Source organism: Condylostylus longicornis, unplaced genomic scaffold (genome assembly GCF_029603195.1).
Source record: "Condylostylus longicornis isolate FDR11 unplaced genomic scaffold, ASM2960319v2 ptg000045l, whole genome shotgun sequence".
NCBI lineage: Eukaryota > Metazoa > Arthropoda > Insecta > Diptera > Dolichopodidae > Condylostylus > Condylostylus longicornis.
Window position 1 is genome coordinate 496,669 of NW_026578014.1, and position 14,085 is coordinate 510,753.

General features: G+C 27.1%; 3 protein-coding genes across 4 annotated transcripts; 1 reads left to right on the top strand and 2 right to left on the bottom strand.

Annotated features, from left to right (window-relative positions):
* The first annotated feature begins 489 nt into the window (after positions 1–489).
* Positions 490–3,945, top strand: LOC129610563 (sodium-coupled monocarboxylate transporter 1-like). Its single transcript, XM_055523176.1, has 11 exons — positions 490–529; positions 572–882; positions 1,109–1,226; positions 2,017–2,084; positions 2,137–2,291; positions 2,359–2,499; positions 2,606–2,714; positions 2,781–2,890; positions 2,961–3,231; positions 3,294–3,460; positions 3,548–3,945. The coding sequence occupies exons 1-11, from the start codon at positions 490–492 to the stop codon at positions 3,822–3,824; spliced, it is 1,767 nt and encodes a 588-aa protein (XP_055379151.1). The 3' UTR covers positions 3,825–3,945.
* Positions 3,946–4,789: 844 nt separating this feature from the next.
* LOC129610617 (sodium-coupled monocarboxylate transporter 2-like) lies at positions 4,790–7,692 on the bottom strand. Of its 2 annotated transcripts, XM_055523231.1 has the most exons (11): positions 7,549–7,656; positions 7,229–7,494; positions 7,030–7,147; positions 6,714–6,781; positions 6,489–6,643; positions 6,275–6,415; positions 6,107–6,215; positions 5,934–6,043; positions 5,566–5,836; positions 5,343–5,509; positions 4,790–5,273 (listed from the first exon to the last, which is right to left on the bottom strand). In XM_055523231.1, exons 1-11 carry the CDS (start codon positions 7,622–7,624, stop codon positions 5,006–5,008), a joined length of 1,749 nt encoding a protein of 582 aa, XP_055379206.1. In that variant the 5' UTR covers positions 7,625–7,656; the 3' UTR covers positions 4,790–5,005. The 2 variants fall into 2 exon arrangements, with proteins under 2 accessions (XP_055379206.1, XP_055379205.1); XM_055523230.1 differs by having other exon boundaries at positions 7,229–7,692.
* Positions 7,693–11,411: 3,719 nt separating this feature from the next.
* Positions 11,412–11,838, bottom strand: LOC129610597 (histone H2B). The gene has a single exon (XM_055523209.1). It carries the CDS (start codon positions 11,807–11,809, stop codon positions 11,438–11,440), a length of 372 nt encoding a protein of 123 aa, XP_055379184.1. The 5' UTR covers positions 11,810–11,838; the 3' UTR covers positions 11,412–11,437.
* Positions 11,839–14,085: the final 2,247 nt, after the last annotated feature.

Genomic DNA, 14,085 nt, shown 5'->3' on the forward strand with positions numbered 1-14,085 from the left:
TAATCAGAAATAAATCCTGTACACACCCCCAAATCATGTTACAAAAAAATTTTGATTATTTTAACTTATTATCACTAAACTTAATATTTAATTAAATAATCAACAAAACCCGTACGTATATTATTTATGTATACCCATGTATTTATATAAAATCACGGTATCTTTTTTAAGTAAATATGAAATGAGGGAAAATTTTTAAGATCATTTAAACTGAAAACCTACTATATAAAGAAAATAGAGAAGAAAACATCGATAATTTCGTTTTTAAATAAACTTTTTTTATTTGTATTTTTGATAAGATTATGTCGCATAAGATTCTAATTATATTTGCTATGTATGTTAAGAGCAATTCATTTCTCTTAATTTATACATTGTTCCTTTAATCTTACATTGTTATTAGATTTCAATTGTATTTCTATCTATACAGAAGTGATACTTTTCTCTAAAGTAAAAAAAAATAAATTATTTAAGTGAACAAAAATTTTTAAAATGCATAGTATTAAAAATTTAACGTTAATTAGAACCGATGGTGACTCTTTTGATTTGTCAAAATTTAATTTTGATTCAATAGATTTTTTTTTGTTTGGACTTATGCTGACAATCTCAGCTGCAATCGGTGTATATTTCGGTTTTATACAGAAGGGCGAAAATACAGCTGAAGAGTATTTAATGGGCGGAAGAAAAATGAAATCTATACCGATTGCGGTTTCTTTAATATCAAGTCAGATGTCAGCGATTGCTATAATGACAATTCCAATTGAAACATATTTGTATGGTATGCAATATTACACGATGCTTTTATCAATACTATTAGTGTTACCAATATTGCTATATATTATTGTACCAATTTTTTATAATAACAACATATCAAATTGTTACAAGGTACATAAATATTAGAATTTTATTTAGTTAGATATATTTAAACTATCAAAGACTTAAGCTATCAAAACTATTTCGTATTGGGCTTCGATGTGGATAAATTGTATTATGCACATATATATAAAAAGAAACGATAAAAATTTAACTGAGAAATTAGAAACTAAAATATCAACTTTCGTACAATATGCTTGTATTAAATAAATAATATTTTTTAAAATAAAATTTCTAGTATTTAGAATTGAGATTTGATAAAAGGACACGAGAAATTGTTACTATGACATTTTTATTAAAAATTTTTTTACTAATTCCAATTTATATATTTGTACCATCATTGGCATTCTCACAAGGTAAGTTTCGTTATTAAATGCTAAAAAGTAAATACCTATAAAATATACAGGTTTTCAATACATCACACGTGTGTGTGTGCATGTAAACAAAATGATTTTTGGAGAACATTATTTTGAAAAATTAACGAACAAATTTAGAAAACATAAATTAAAAATATTTAATTTTCAAACTCTAAAGTATACATATTTCACTTTCTGTTCAACAAAAATGAGATAAACAAATGAATAAGAAAGTTAAATTAAAAATATTTCTAATTCTTTAACCCACATTTAATAATTCAAAAAACATATGGTTTATAATAATAACTAATGCATTTAATGAAGTAGTTATATAAAAAGTTATATGTGTCTTTAACAATACATATATATGTATTCATGTAAAATTTTAAACAAATTTTATCAAAATACAAACCTAATCAAGCTAATGAATAAGTTTTGGTTTGCTTAGCTATTCACTAGCTTGATCATTTAAAATTTGTCACTATAACTCATTATAGAATGTCCTTAAAAACATCTACCTACGGCATAATAGGCTTTCAATTTAAAACTATTGCGAAAATTAGATGCAATAAATAATTAATAGTTTCTTGAAAAATTAGTTCACTTCAATTTCTTCAAATTTCTCATATACACATGAAAGTGGTAAATATCTACACTCCACACTGCTGTAGAGTCTACAGCATTATGTGGAATGAAATTATTTACCTAAATTTAAGTAAAAACAAATACTGTTGTTAAAAAATGAAAAGTTTATTTCAAATATTTTTACTTTATATATTTGTTCATGTAGTAACTGGAATTAATATTCACCTTATAAATGGAGTTGTTTGCTCGATTTGCATATTTTACACAATGCTGGTAATGAATTTATAATTATTGTTGGAAACACTTATATTGTAGCGTTTTTAAGGGTGGAATAAAAGCGGTAGTATGGACAGACGTAATCCAAGCGACAATTATGTTATTTTCAGTTTTTTTAGTAGCAATATCAGCTATATATAAAGTTGGTGGTATTAAAGAAGTTATTGAAAGAGCTGAAGCTGGAAGTCGTTTGTATATGTCAAAGTAATGCTTTGAATGTGTTGAACTAAACCAATACTTATAACTTCTGTTTTAATAAAATGCCATTTAGTTTTACTATAGATTTAACAACACGTACTACTGTTTGGAATACATTATTAGGTGGCACTGCACTCTGGATTAGCCATATTGGAGTACATCAGAGTTGTGTTCAACGAATAGTATCATTACCTTCTTTAGCTCAATCCCGAAAGTATAGTATAAAATATAAAATTTTAAATTTAGACATTTTTCAATAAATAAATTTAAGTTTTTTCCTAGAAGAAAAAACATTCAGGTTTGATAAATTTTTTTTATAGATCTTTAATAATTTTTGCACTAGGATTTTTTCTAATAATGTCACTGAATAGTTTTACCGGTATTATTATGTATGCACGTTACTATCTTTGTGATCCAATCAAAGCTGGGGTAATAAATTTTGAAGCTAAAACTTTTTCTTAATTTCTTCGTAATAAATGCAATTTACTTTTATAGATAGTGGAAAAGCAAGATAAGTTATTACCATTCTTCATTCAGGATACAATAGGTCATATAAAAGGAATGCCAGGAATTTTCATTTCATGTGTATTTAGTGCAGGTTTAAGGTAATATCCACACATATAATTTTAAATGTTATCATTAAATTTGATTAATTTAAAAAAACAAACAATACAGTACAGTTTCAGCTAATTTTAATACTGTCGCCGGAATAATTTATTTTGATTATATTAGTCCTTCCATTAAAAGTACCGATGTTGACTTAAAAGCGAATTTTTACATGAAACTAATTGTCGTCGTATGTGGTATATACTGCATTTTAGCAGGTTTTGTTGTAGAAAAATTCGGATCTATTTTTCAAATGACACTAACAATCAGCGGAATTTCACAGGGTGCTGTTGCAGGAACATTTCTTTTAGGAATGTTAGTACCCATTGCCAATGCTAAAGTATGTATATTAGCTATACAACAAAAAATACTTATATATGTGATAAATTTTAAATGTTTTAGGGTGCATTTTATGGCATTGTGGGCAGTGTAACTATCGTTGGTTTTATAGCCCTTGGAACCCAATATCATGCTTTAAAAGGTCATATTAAATATCAACCATTACCTGTTAGACTGGATGGGTGTAAAAATGAGTTCAATTTCACATTAACAAATCATCAAATTTTTAGGTATATAGAATTTAATTACTAACTGCCATTTTTCATAAATGAAAATATTGACATAAATTTTATGATATGTAGCTATTCTTATTTCAGTATTAATGATGTGGCAAATTCATCAATACCAGAAAATATTTTCATATTACATAAAGTTTCATTTTATTGGTACGTTTTCTTCGGTTGTGTTTTAGTATGGCTAATAGCAATACCATTTAGTGTAATATGTAAAGATAAAAAGAGCAAGATAAATATAAATTTGTTCTCACCCGCAATACAAAAATGGATACCGAACAATATGTTGTCAAATCAAGAGCAAAACATTATAGAAGATGAGCATTTATTACGTAATAAAAATTTGAGGATTGTACAATAACACTACCATATATAAATTACAAGAACATGTATAAAGAAACTATGGTAAACCACTTCATAAAGTTACAGTTAGAAAAATTTCGAATTTTAAGCTTTATATCTTAATATACTGTAAGATTTTTCTTTTTCAATTAGAACAATATAAGTACATTAGAGCAATTAAGAACGGAAGTTTTATCTTTGTTACTTAAATTTTATAAATTATTGTGTGATTGCTCGACAAATATAAGTTAATTTTTATGAAAAGTATTCTTTCTATTACAATTTATTTTAAATTTAGTGCACTTGCTATATAACATATTATGTATACATCATAGTAGAGTATTTTTTTTTTTTTGCAATTCAAAAAACATGGAGTATACATATACAGATGATGTCCTGAACTTCTCTCTTTGATTTACCCTGCTTTTCCTGTTATTAGTCCACAAAATTAATTCAATAAGATCAAAATGTGATCCCAGTTCAACTAACTATTTGATTTTTTAGATTTTATCTAAGCAAAATCTAAAAAAAATACCTTATATTAACGTTGCCGGTGAACGACAACAGCGGCGATTTTTAAGTTTGTTGTTAAGTCCGAACAAGAGCGGTGCGGCAAAATCAACTATATAGTATTTTGCATATAATGTCACATACACATGGAAACAGATAATGTCAAAGAAACCGCCAACAATCCCTTTTAAATATATGTGTATAAAATATAAATTCTGGCATTTCGCCACGGTAAATCGCTCTTGTTCTGTTTTTAACCTGCAGTTGGAAACCTTAAAAAACCTATTATTTTTGTTACTTATTAATTTTACCGAATTAAGTGTTATTAGATTGGAAGAGAAAGAATGTTGTATATTATTGTTGAAGTTATATAATATTATATATTTTGTTTCAGCGTTTAATTTAATACAACAATATCTCTTTCCTATGTAAGGATTCTTTATTAATATTTGAAAATTCTAAATAAAAGCTAAGTTTTAAATTTAATTTGAGACTTTTTTCAAATATAGTTTTATTTTATAATATATTTTATTTTTAAAAGAATGCAAAATAAATAAATTAAATACAACAAAATATTTCTTAAACTTATCTGGATCTTCTATAAATCATCACATAAAAAATTTTTATGTAAAAAGCAAATCTAACTATTCTTGTTATTGTCTTCTTACAATATTCCTTTTAAATTTAATTTTATTCACCATCACCAAATTTTCCGTCTTTCATCGGAATTTCATTATATTTTAATAGTAATTTTTTGGGTATCCATTTTTGTATAACTGGTGACATTAAATTTAAATCTAATTTTTTATCCTTTTTATCCTTTATCAAAAGACTATAAGGAATTGCAAAAACCCAAACGAGTGTGCAACCCAAAAATATATACCAGAAAAATGAAACTTTAAATAAAAGAAAAACATCGCCTTCATATGTAATGCCTTCTTTTGTTGAATGTAAAACCCTTTATATACGAAAAAAATTTTATAAATAGATATTTTTCTATAAAGTTTTAATCAAACTTTTTCCTTACTTAAAAACATGTTCGGAATTAAATGTTACATTAAATTCTTCTACACATCCTTCGATATTACTTGGTAAAGAATTATATCTAAGATTTCCATTTCTAACTTGGTATTGTGTCCCTATAGCAACAAATCCTACCGATATCATACTAAATATTGTACCATAAAAAGCACCCTATAATATAGGAAATAATATATTTCTAATCTCAATAAATAAGAAAGGGTACACACTTTAGCAGTTGCATAGGGTACAAGCATTCCCAATAAAAATACTCCGGCTACCGCTCCTTGTGTCATCCCAGTTATTGTAACAGCAATTTGAAATATAGATTTAAATTCTTCAACAATAAAACCAGCTAAAATGCAGTATATACCACATACGACGACAATTAGTTTCATATAAAAATTTGCTTTTAAATCAGCATCGGATTTTTTTATGTGACGGCGAATATAGTCAAAATAAAGTATTCCTGCAACAGTATTTAAATTGGCTGAAACGGTACTAGAAAATCGAAAACAAAGCTGTATTACTATTTTAAAAACATTTATAGTACACATTTGTAGTACACAAATTTTTATTAAAAAATATTACAATTTACCTCAAAGCTGCACTGAATACACATGAGATAAAGATTCCAGGCATACCTTTTAAATGACCAATAGTATCTTGAACAAAAAAGGGCAAAATCTTATCTTGTTTTTCTACAATCTAAAAAATTGAAAAAAAGCACTGCTTTCATGCAATTAAATATTTATTATTTAAAAAATTTACTCCAGCTTCAATTGGATCACAAAGATAATAACGAGCATACATAACAACACCAGTTAAACAGTTCCATGTCATGATTATAAAAAATCCAATGGCAAAAATTGTGAGAGATCTGAAATACGTAATTTTATTACCATGTTCTTTCAAGAATATTTAAAAAAATTTAATCACTTTCTCGACTGCGTGAGTGTGGGTAAAGAAACTATTCTTTGAACGCAGCTCTGATGTACTCCGATATGGGAAATCCATTGGGCTATACCACCTAAAAATGTATTCCAAACTGTTGCACGTGTTGTAATGTCGAAAGATAGACTTTTTTTAAGAAATATATTATTTAAAACTTCGTTTCTGTAATTTCTTTCAGTTTTTACACAAATTCTCTTACTTTGACATATATAAGCGATTTCCAGCTTCAGCTCTTTCAATGACCTCATTAACACCACCTACTTTAATTGTAGCTAAAATTGCTACTAAAATGACTGAAAATAACATTATTATTGCTTGAACTACATCGGTCCAAACAACAGCTTTAATACCTCCCTAATTAAATTGAAAATGAAAGAGAATTATTTCATTTTAATTAATGGATAATTTTTTTCATTAGCCTTACCAACATTGTATAAAAAATACAAACGGAACAAACAACTCCATTTATAATGTGTATGTTAATACCACTAACTACAAAAAAGATTACTATGTTTTTAAAAAGAACGAGTATATCATTGCATAAGATTTATATAAATAAAATATTTACATACATACGTACATATACGAAAACTATACAAACCAATTGCACTGGAATGGGGTTGGTTTGTTTATTTTTTTTTTAGTTCATGTTAATTAACAGTAACGTTAGATATCACTTTTAAAATATTTTAGCTTCTCTTTTCGCATAAATAATCTTTATAATAATGCTTTAAATTTACCTTGTGAAAAAGCTAAAGATGGCATAAATATATAAACTGGAATTATCAAAAATATTTTCATTAGAAAAGCAATTGTAACAATCCTTCTTGTTCGTCTATCAAAGCGCATTTCTAAATACTGCAACATAGATATTTAATATAATTAACTAATTTATTTATGAAAGTTTAATAAAAACAATGTAACGCACACTGTACTTACTTCATAGCAATTTGATATATTATTTTTATAAAATACTGGAACAATAACATATATTAAAGCTGGCAAAACGGGTATCATTGCCAGTACCTGCCAATAGTAATGCATCCCAAATGCATATGTTTCAGCTGGAATTGTCATTATAGCAATTGCTGATAATTGACTCGACACCAAAGAAATAGCAATTGGAATTGCTTTCATTTGCCGTCCACCCATTAAATATTCTTCGGCTGTATCTTTACGTTTCGCAATAAAGCCAAAGTAAACACCTATTGAAGCCGAAATCATGAGCATAATTCCAAATAACGCATAATCAATTATACCGAAATTCAATTGAGAAATGTCAAAACCTTTTGTCATAGTACTAATATTTTCAGCTAAATTTTTTATTTCTGTCATTGCGCTGCTTTTTTTTTATTTTATTTTTGTATTATTTTTCTTATAAATTACAACTATCTTAAAGCTTGTGGAATACTTAAATGCATAGCAAAAAAATTTTAAATGAATGAAAAACTTTCCATAAATTTTCAATAAAAACTCAGTATATACGAACTTCTTATCTCAAAACAATAGGAAGAAAACATATTTGAATTTTGAGATTTACTTAATACATATACATACATACATATAAATATTTATACGTCAAATGGAGTCACACTGTCCTTAGATTTAAAACGTTAATAATAGTATAAAAAATTGCAAATTACATTTTGAATAATTAAAAATCTCAATGTGGTTGATTATCGTACCAATTAATTGTTTATGCGATTAACTGATAAAAATTTCTTCATACAGCTGCAGAGCAGATGGATAACGTAATTAAAGTAACGTGTTAAATTTAAAAAAAAAATTTTTTCGTCGAACTGGACTCGAACAAGTCACATAACGCTTTTTAGTCGGACGTTCTACCAACTGAGTTACAGAGGTTTGAATAAATTGCCGGTAAATTGTTTTTCATACTGCTTTATATGGTAATACACACAGCCACTAAGCATTATTTACATAAGATGCTAAATGCTAAAGCTAAAGAAACTTTCTTCATACAACTGCAAAACAGATGGATGACGTAATCAAAGGGGCAGGAAAATTATCAATAAGTATGTTTTAAATGTAAAATTAATAACGTTAGATATGCGAAAAAAACAAATATTCTTCATCATGTTTCCTACCCAACCTGATGTTTTTTTGATTTAATCAAATTGCGACTTTGATATTTACGAAAAACTCCAATTGTCTTGTCCTATGATTTTGAGGAAAACATTTTTTTACTTTACATTTTTATATAATCCAAAAATTTTATTATACCCCATAAATCTCTCCTGCACCAGTAGTACACATATGTTTAAACTGTATTTAAATTGAAATAAATAAAGTGATGATGTAAAGAATCTCAAACATATTTGCATATATACATCTGTTATAATAACGACTGATGAAATTTGACTTTTATCTCTAATTCAAGATAAGAACATTAATTTAATTTTTGCAGATAAATTTATATATGTATATAGGTGCATAGTTTACATAGTGTAATATATACACAGTTTGGTAAAAACATTTTAATGTTTTATTAAATGTTGATCAACTGCATACAATAAAACATTAAAATGTTAATTCACAAAATCAAAATTAAATACCTTAAAGTTATACCCATGAAAACGTAAAATACCATATAAAATTAAAGTTAAATACCATGTACTCATGAAAACGTAAATTGGGCTCTTATTAGAGGATCAAAGTCTGGTTTTCTTAAAAAATATGTTAGACATTTTTTTGTTACCTAACAAAATTTTTATTTTGCATTTAAGCTCTTAATGTAAGTCTCTTTTATGCTCTTAAAAACTTGGAAAACAATCAGTAGTTTCCAACATCTAATTATGCTCAAATCCTTTTGGTTCGACATATAATTAAACAAAGCTCATTTTCCTAAAAATTATTTAAAATAGAAATTCATCCCGTTGTCAAGTAAGGTTTGCTGATTAGAGAAACTGAGACAGATCAGTGTACGCACAAACAGACAGACAACTTGTTGAAAAACAGTTCTTTGTATGACTCAGCAGTTCGTGTGACTCTAACAGTTGGTATGACTCTCAATATTTTAAATGTTCTGGTGTTCACAATACCTCGTTTAACTGTATGCAACACGGTCGCTATAGAAAGTTAAAAAAATTAATTATTTTGGGTACTCGTATAACATAGAACAAAAATACGCAGAAAGATCAGCATAACCTGATTTATAACAACCTTGTGTGAAAAAGTTAATTTTTATTGTTTTTTATTAAATTTTATCATAAATTTTAAATAATGAGCAGGATATTCCTGAAATGTTTGGAAATGTTTAGTAGTGAAATGAGGGTGTGGCAAATACCTTTCATTCAGTGCAAGAAAATTCCAGTTAAAAGTGCATAATTTCGACTAACAAAATTTAAAACATTTTGTTTTTGTTTTGCAAATACTTTCTTTTATTTAATTTTTCAAGTTCTAATCTATTAGGCGAAAACCTAAGCTCAAGGTTTTCGCCTGATAGATTCCTGAGATTTTGGCACATCAAATAATATCAAAATAAAGTTCAGAGTACTAAAATCACACCATTTCTTTTATGTAACGTCCTTTGATTAAATGACGAGTAGAAAAACATATTGAAAAAAATTTTGAAGTATTTTGCATTTTCACTTACATTTTGACAGAAAGAGGGCAAAAAAACAGAATGTCAAAATGTTTTTTATTCATCCAGAAATATTCTATAAACCTGCTTCGGGAGTACCTTCGAGTCTCGGACATCTGTGTGCATCAGAAATATGAATTTTATCGTAGTGGAAAAGTATGTTTTGGATTAGATGAGTATAGGCATGTCGTTCGTGTTTGAAACGATTTCAATTAATTTTTGTTTACCCCAATTCTGATTGATGCTGATACAAATTTTTTTTCAAATATTTATAAAATAAAACAAGCGTCATTTAAAATAAAGCTAATTTTAATTGGTAACTTATTCGTATATGTTATTTACTCATATATTTTGTGTAATCACTATAAGTTCGCAAAATAATGTTATTTTTAAATAATTGATATACCACTCGACGTAAGTGCACATATGTACTCGTACATATAGGTATATTTTTTATTTATGTAATCCAAATTACGTTTCCCTAATTATTTTTGCCTTTCACCTTTAGTTATACAATTTAAAATTAAATAATGAGAATTACGAACAGTATTGGAGATAATATTATGTATACCTATTAAATTTTTATTTAATAAAAAACTTTTATTAAATAAAAACCGAGAATTTTTATTCATTCACGTTATCGATGTTTCACTTTAATATTTATCGCAATTAATAATTCTTATCAAAAACGAAAAAAATAATATTTCTGATAATGATATTGAAAATTATTCTTTTTTTATTGCATATCATGTGCAAATAAAATTTGTAAAAGGAATTTTTAACGTTTAAGTGTCAGAACTATAATTTTTATATAAACCGTGAATAATTTCAAACTTAAAGGTTTTGTAACAAATCTTAAATAATCCTTAAATCTTAAATAATATTAATATGAATATAAATGTACTCATATGATTTTGAAAAATCATTTGTACAAATAAATAAGTTTGTACAGAACTTCTAGAATACAAAATAAGCATAATGATAATATGAATTGCAAAATATGAAATACTACATGAAAATAGATTAAATACAATATGGTCAGATAAAATTATATAATAACTAAAGATTTGAGAAAAAAATTAAAAGATATTAGTTAATTTAAGTGATATTGACTTGGAAGATCATTAATAACTACTAAAGTTAAGTAACGATAATTTTATTGATGAATTTATAAAAACATCAATATGCATAAGTTTAAAATATATATTTTTTTAATATAGTTGTACTAAGTACAAGCTATTATTAGTATTTAGGTATACATATTATACTACCCTCCATCATGTGTGTATACGTGTGTTTTAATATTTATAAAAATTTTAAACAGATTAAAAAACGTATGTATGTACAAGGTTACATACATTTTAAAATATCTCTATGTCATTTGGTATTTAAAATTTATTTGGAAAAAATCTGTAATAAATACCTATGTATATATACAACTATGTAGTTGATTTTATATTCTTTACTCTTAAAATAGTATTTTATAGTCCTTAAAAGGACTTTTTTTTAATTTTAAGCGAATATTATTTGCGTACGGTCAAATTTATTTATTTTGAACTTGTATATTTAGTAACAGCTTTTGTACCTTCACTTACAGCATGTTTTGCTAGTTCGCCAGGTAATAATAATCTAACAGCAGTTTGAATTTCACGACTAGTTATTGTTGATCGTTTATTGTAATGTGCTAAACGAGAAGCTTCTGCTGCGATTCTTTCAAATATATCATTTACGAAACTGTTCATGATACTCATAGCTTTTGAAGAAATTCCAGTATCTGGATGAACTTGCTTCAAAACTTTGTAAATGTAAATGGCATAACTTTCCTTACGTTTACGTTTCTTTTTCTTATCACTTTTCGAAATGTTTTTTTGAGCTTTGCCAGCTTTTTTTGCTGCTTTTCCGCTTGTTTTTGGTGGCATTTTTTACTATCCTTCTGCTTTTGCTTTTACTTTTGCACTACTACAAAAATTTTTTCAATTTCAATTCAATACAATACAAATATGAATACGAATTTAGATGTAGATGTAGAATACACAATTGATACCTATTTCTAAATATATATCTTTATTTACCATATTTCTTAGAATTATACTTCTTAAAATTTATTACATTAAGAATTATTTTGTTTATATTAATTTAACCGACTAACATTGTCCTTTACTAAATTACATAAGTTTTTGTCATGGAATATCTAATTTTAGTTTTTAAATTTCAATTGTAAGTTCATGTTATTTTTGAGAAAAGGTGAAACTCAAAATTTATATTTTTATAAGTTTTAACTTAACCTATATATTCCTATTTACAATTTATTTATTTTTCTTTTTATTCAGCATATTGGGCAGCGTCGCAGTTGCCGTTGAAGTACTTGATTTTCTTCCCGCTGAATAAGTTGTTTTCTTCCTGTAGTAGTTTGATGTGGTTGATGCCGAAGAATTCATCATTGAGGTTTGCTGGTTGGTTTATCAAGTTTACAATTTTGCTATTTTCATGCAAATCCAGTGTATTTATGAATTTTAATGTTTGCCTCGTTAGTTGATTATCAATTCTTATTAGTTTTGCTTTGTTGTAGACTTCTTGGTTCCGAAAATACCTTGTTCTGCTTTTCATAAATAATCCTGTGGCATGTCTTAGGCATTTTCTTTCAAAAATTCTTAGCCGCTCCATTAATCGTGGTGCTATGTTAAACCACGCGGGAAAACCATAACCAATGATTGTTCTGAGCATTTGTTTATAGAATATTAGTTTTATTTTAGGGTTCAATGTACATTTATGATTTAAAATTTTATTGTATAGTTGTATTGCACCACTGCATTTTCTTATAATGTGTTTGACATGTTCTTGGAAATTGAACTTTTCCGTTATATTTAGCCCAAGATATTTTAGTTTTTTAACTGTTATGAGGTTTGTGCTTCCCCACTTTATGTTCGGTTTTAGTTTTTTGACGTTTGGATAACAATTTTTTGTGCTTACTTTCATGGTAACGCTTTTTTCAATGTTGATTTTGATGTTCCATTTCTCCATATACTTTTTGATGTTATCGAGATGTTCATTCAAGTGTTTTTGCGCCGTTTTTAGAAGTGAAGTACTGGCATACAGGATTATATCGTCTGCATATACCAACATTTTGACACTGTTTTGAACTTCTGGCAGGTCCATTGTATATAAGTTGTACAGCGTTGGGCCCAGTATAGAACCCTGAGGAACTCCTGCTCTTATTTGTTTTTGACTTGATGTTTTTCCTTCTATTTTTACTTTGAATGTTCGTTTTTCTAAGTAGTTAGCAATTATTTTGCAAAGATGATTTGGGAAGTTGTAGGTGTTTTTCATTTTGTATATTATTGCATCTTGCCATGAAGTATCGAAGGCTTTTTCTGCATCTAGGCTAACTAGTATTGAGCCATGTCGTTTATTTAATTGATTGGTAATATCATTTGTTAGTATTGCGAGCGCATGTGTGGTTGAGTGGTTTTTCCTGAATCCAAACTGATAATCTTTAAAGATGTTGTTGCTGTTCACGAAGTTTAGCAGCTTACGATGAACGAACACCTCATATAATTTTGATACGTTTGATAATAGCGAAATCATTCTGTAGTTACCAGGCTGTTGTGCATTCTTTTTTGGTTTTAATATTGGAACCAGTATTGCTTCTTTCCATTTTGGTGGAATGAATGCATTGTTGAAAATGTTGTTAAATAGTATTATGATGAATTTTTTCATTTCCATTGGCATTTTCTTCAACAGCGTCATCGGTATTCCATCATTTCCCGCTGATTTTTTGTTGTTCCTTGTTTTTAATATTTCATTAAGCTCGGGTAAAGCTAAAAATAAATTATATAAGTGGTTGTCGTAATTGGTTGTCTTACCTGCGTTCATATGAATATTGAAATAGAATAATGGTTCGACGTTCTGTTTCACTTGATTAACCACTCGATTGACTTCTGTGCTCGTACTATCATCTGTGGTGTTGTTCATTTGATATGCTTGTTCCCAGTAATTTCCTAATACTTCGGCTTTTTCTTCGTCTTCCTCAAACTCTGTGTTGTTCATTATCAGCGGAGGCATTTTTGTTTTTAAGTGAGCGCCCACCTCATTTTTTAGCTGTTTAAACGTATCATTGTTCATCTTTATTTTTTCGAATTTTTTCTGCCAATATTTATTATAATTTATTGCAATGCGTTCTTGAATAATAATACTA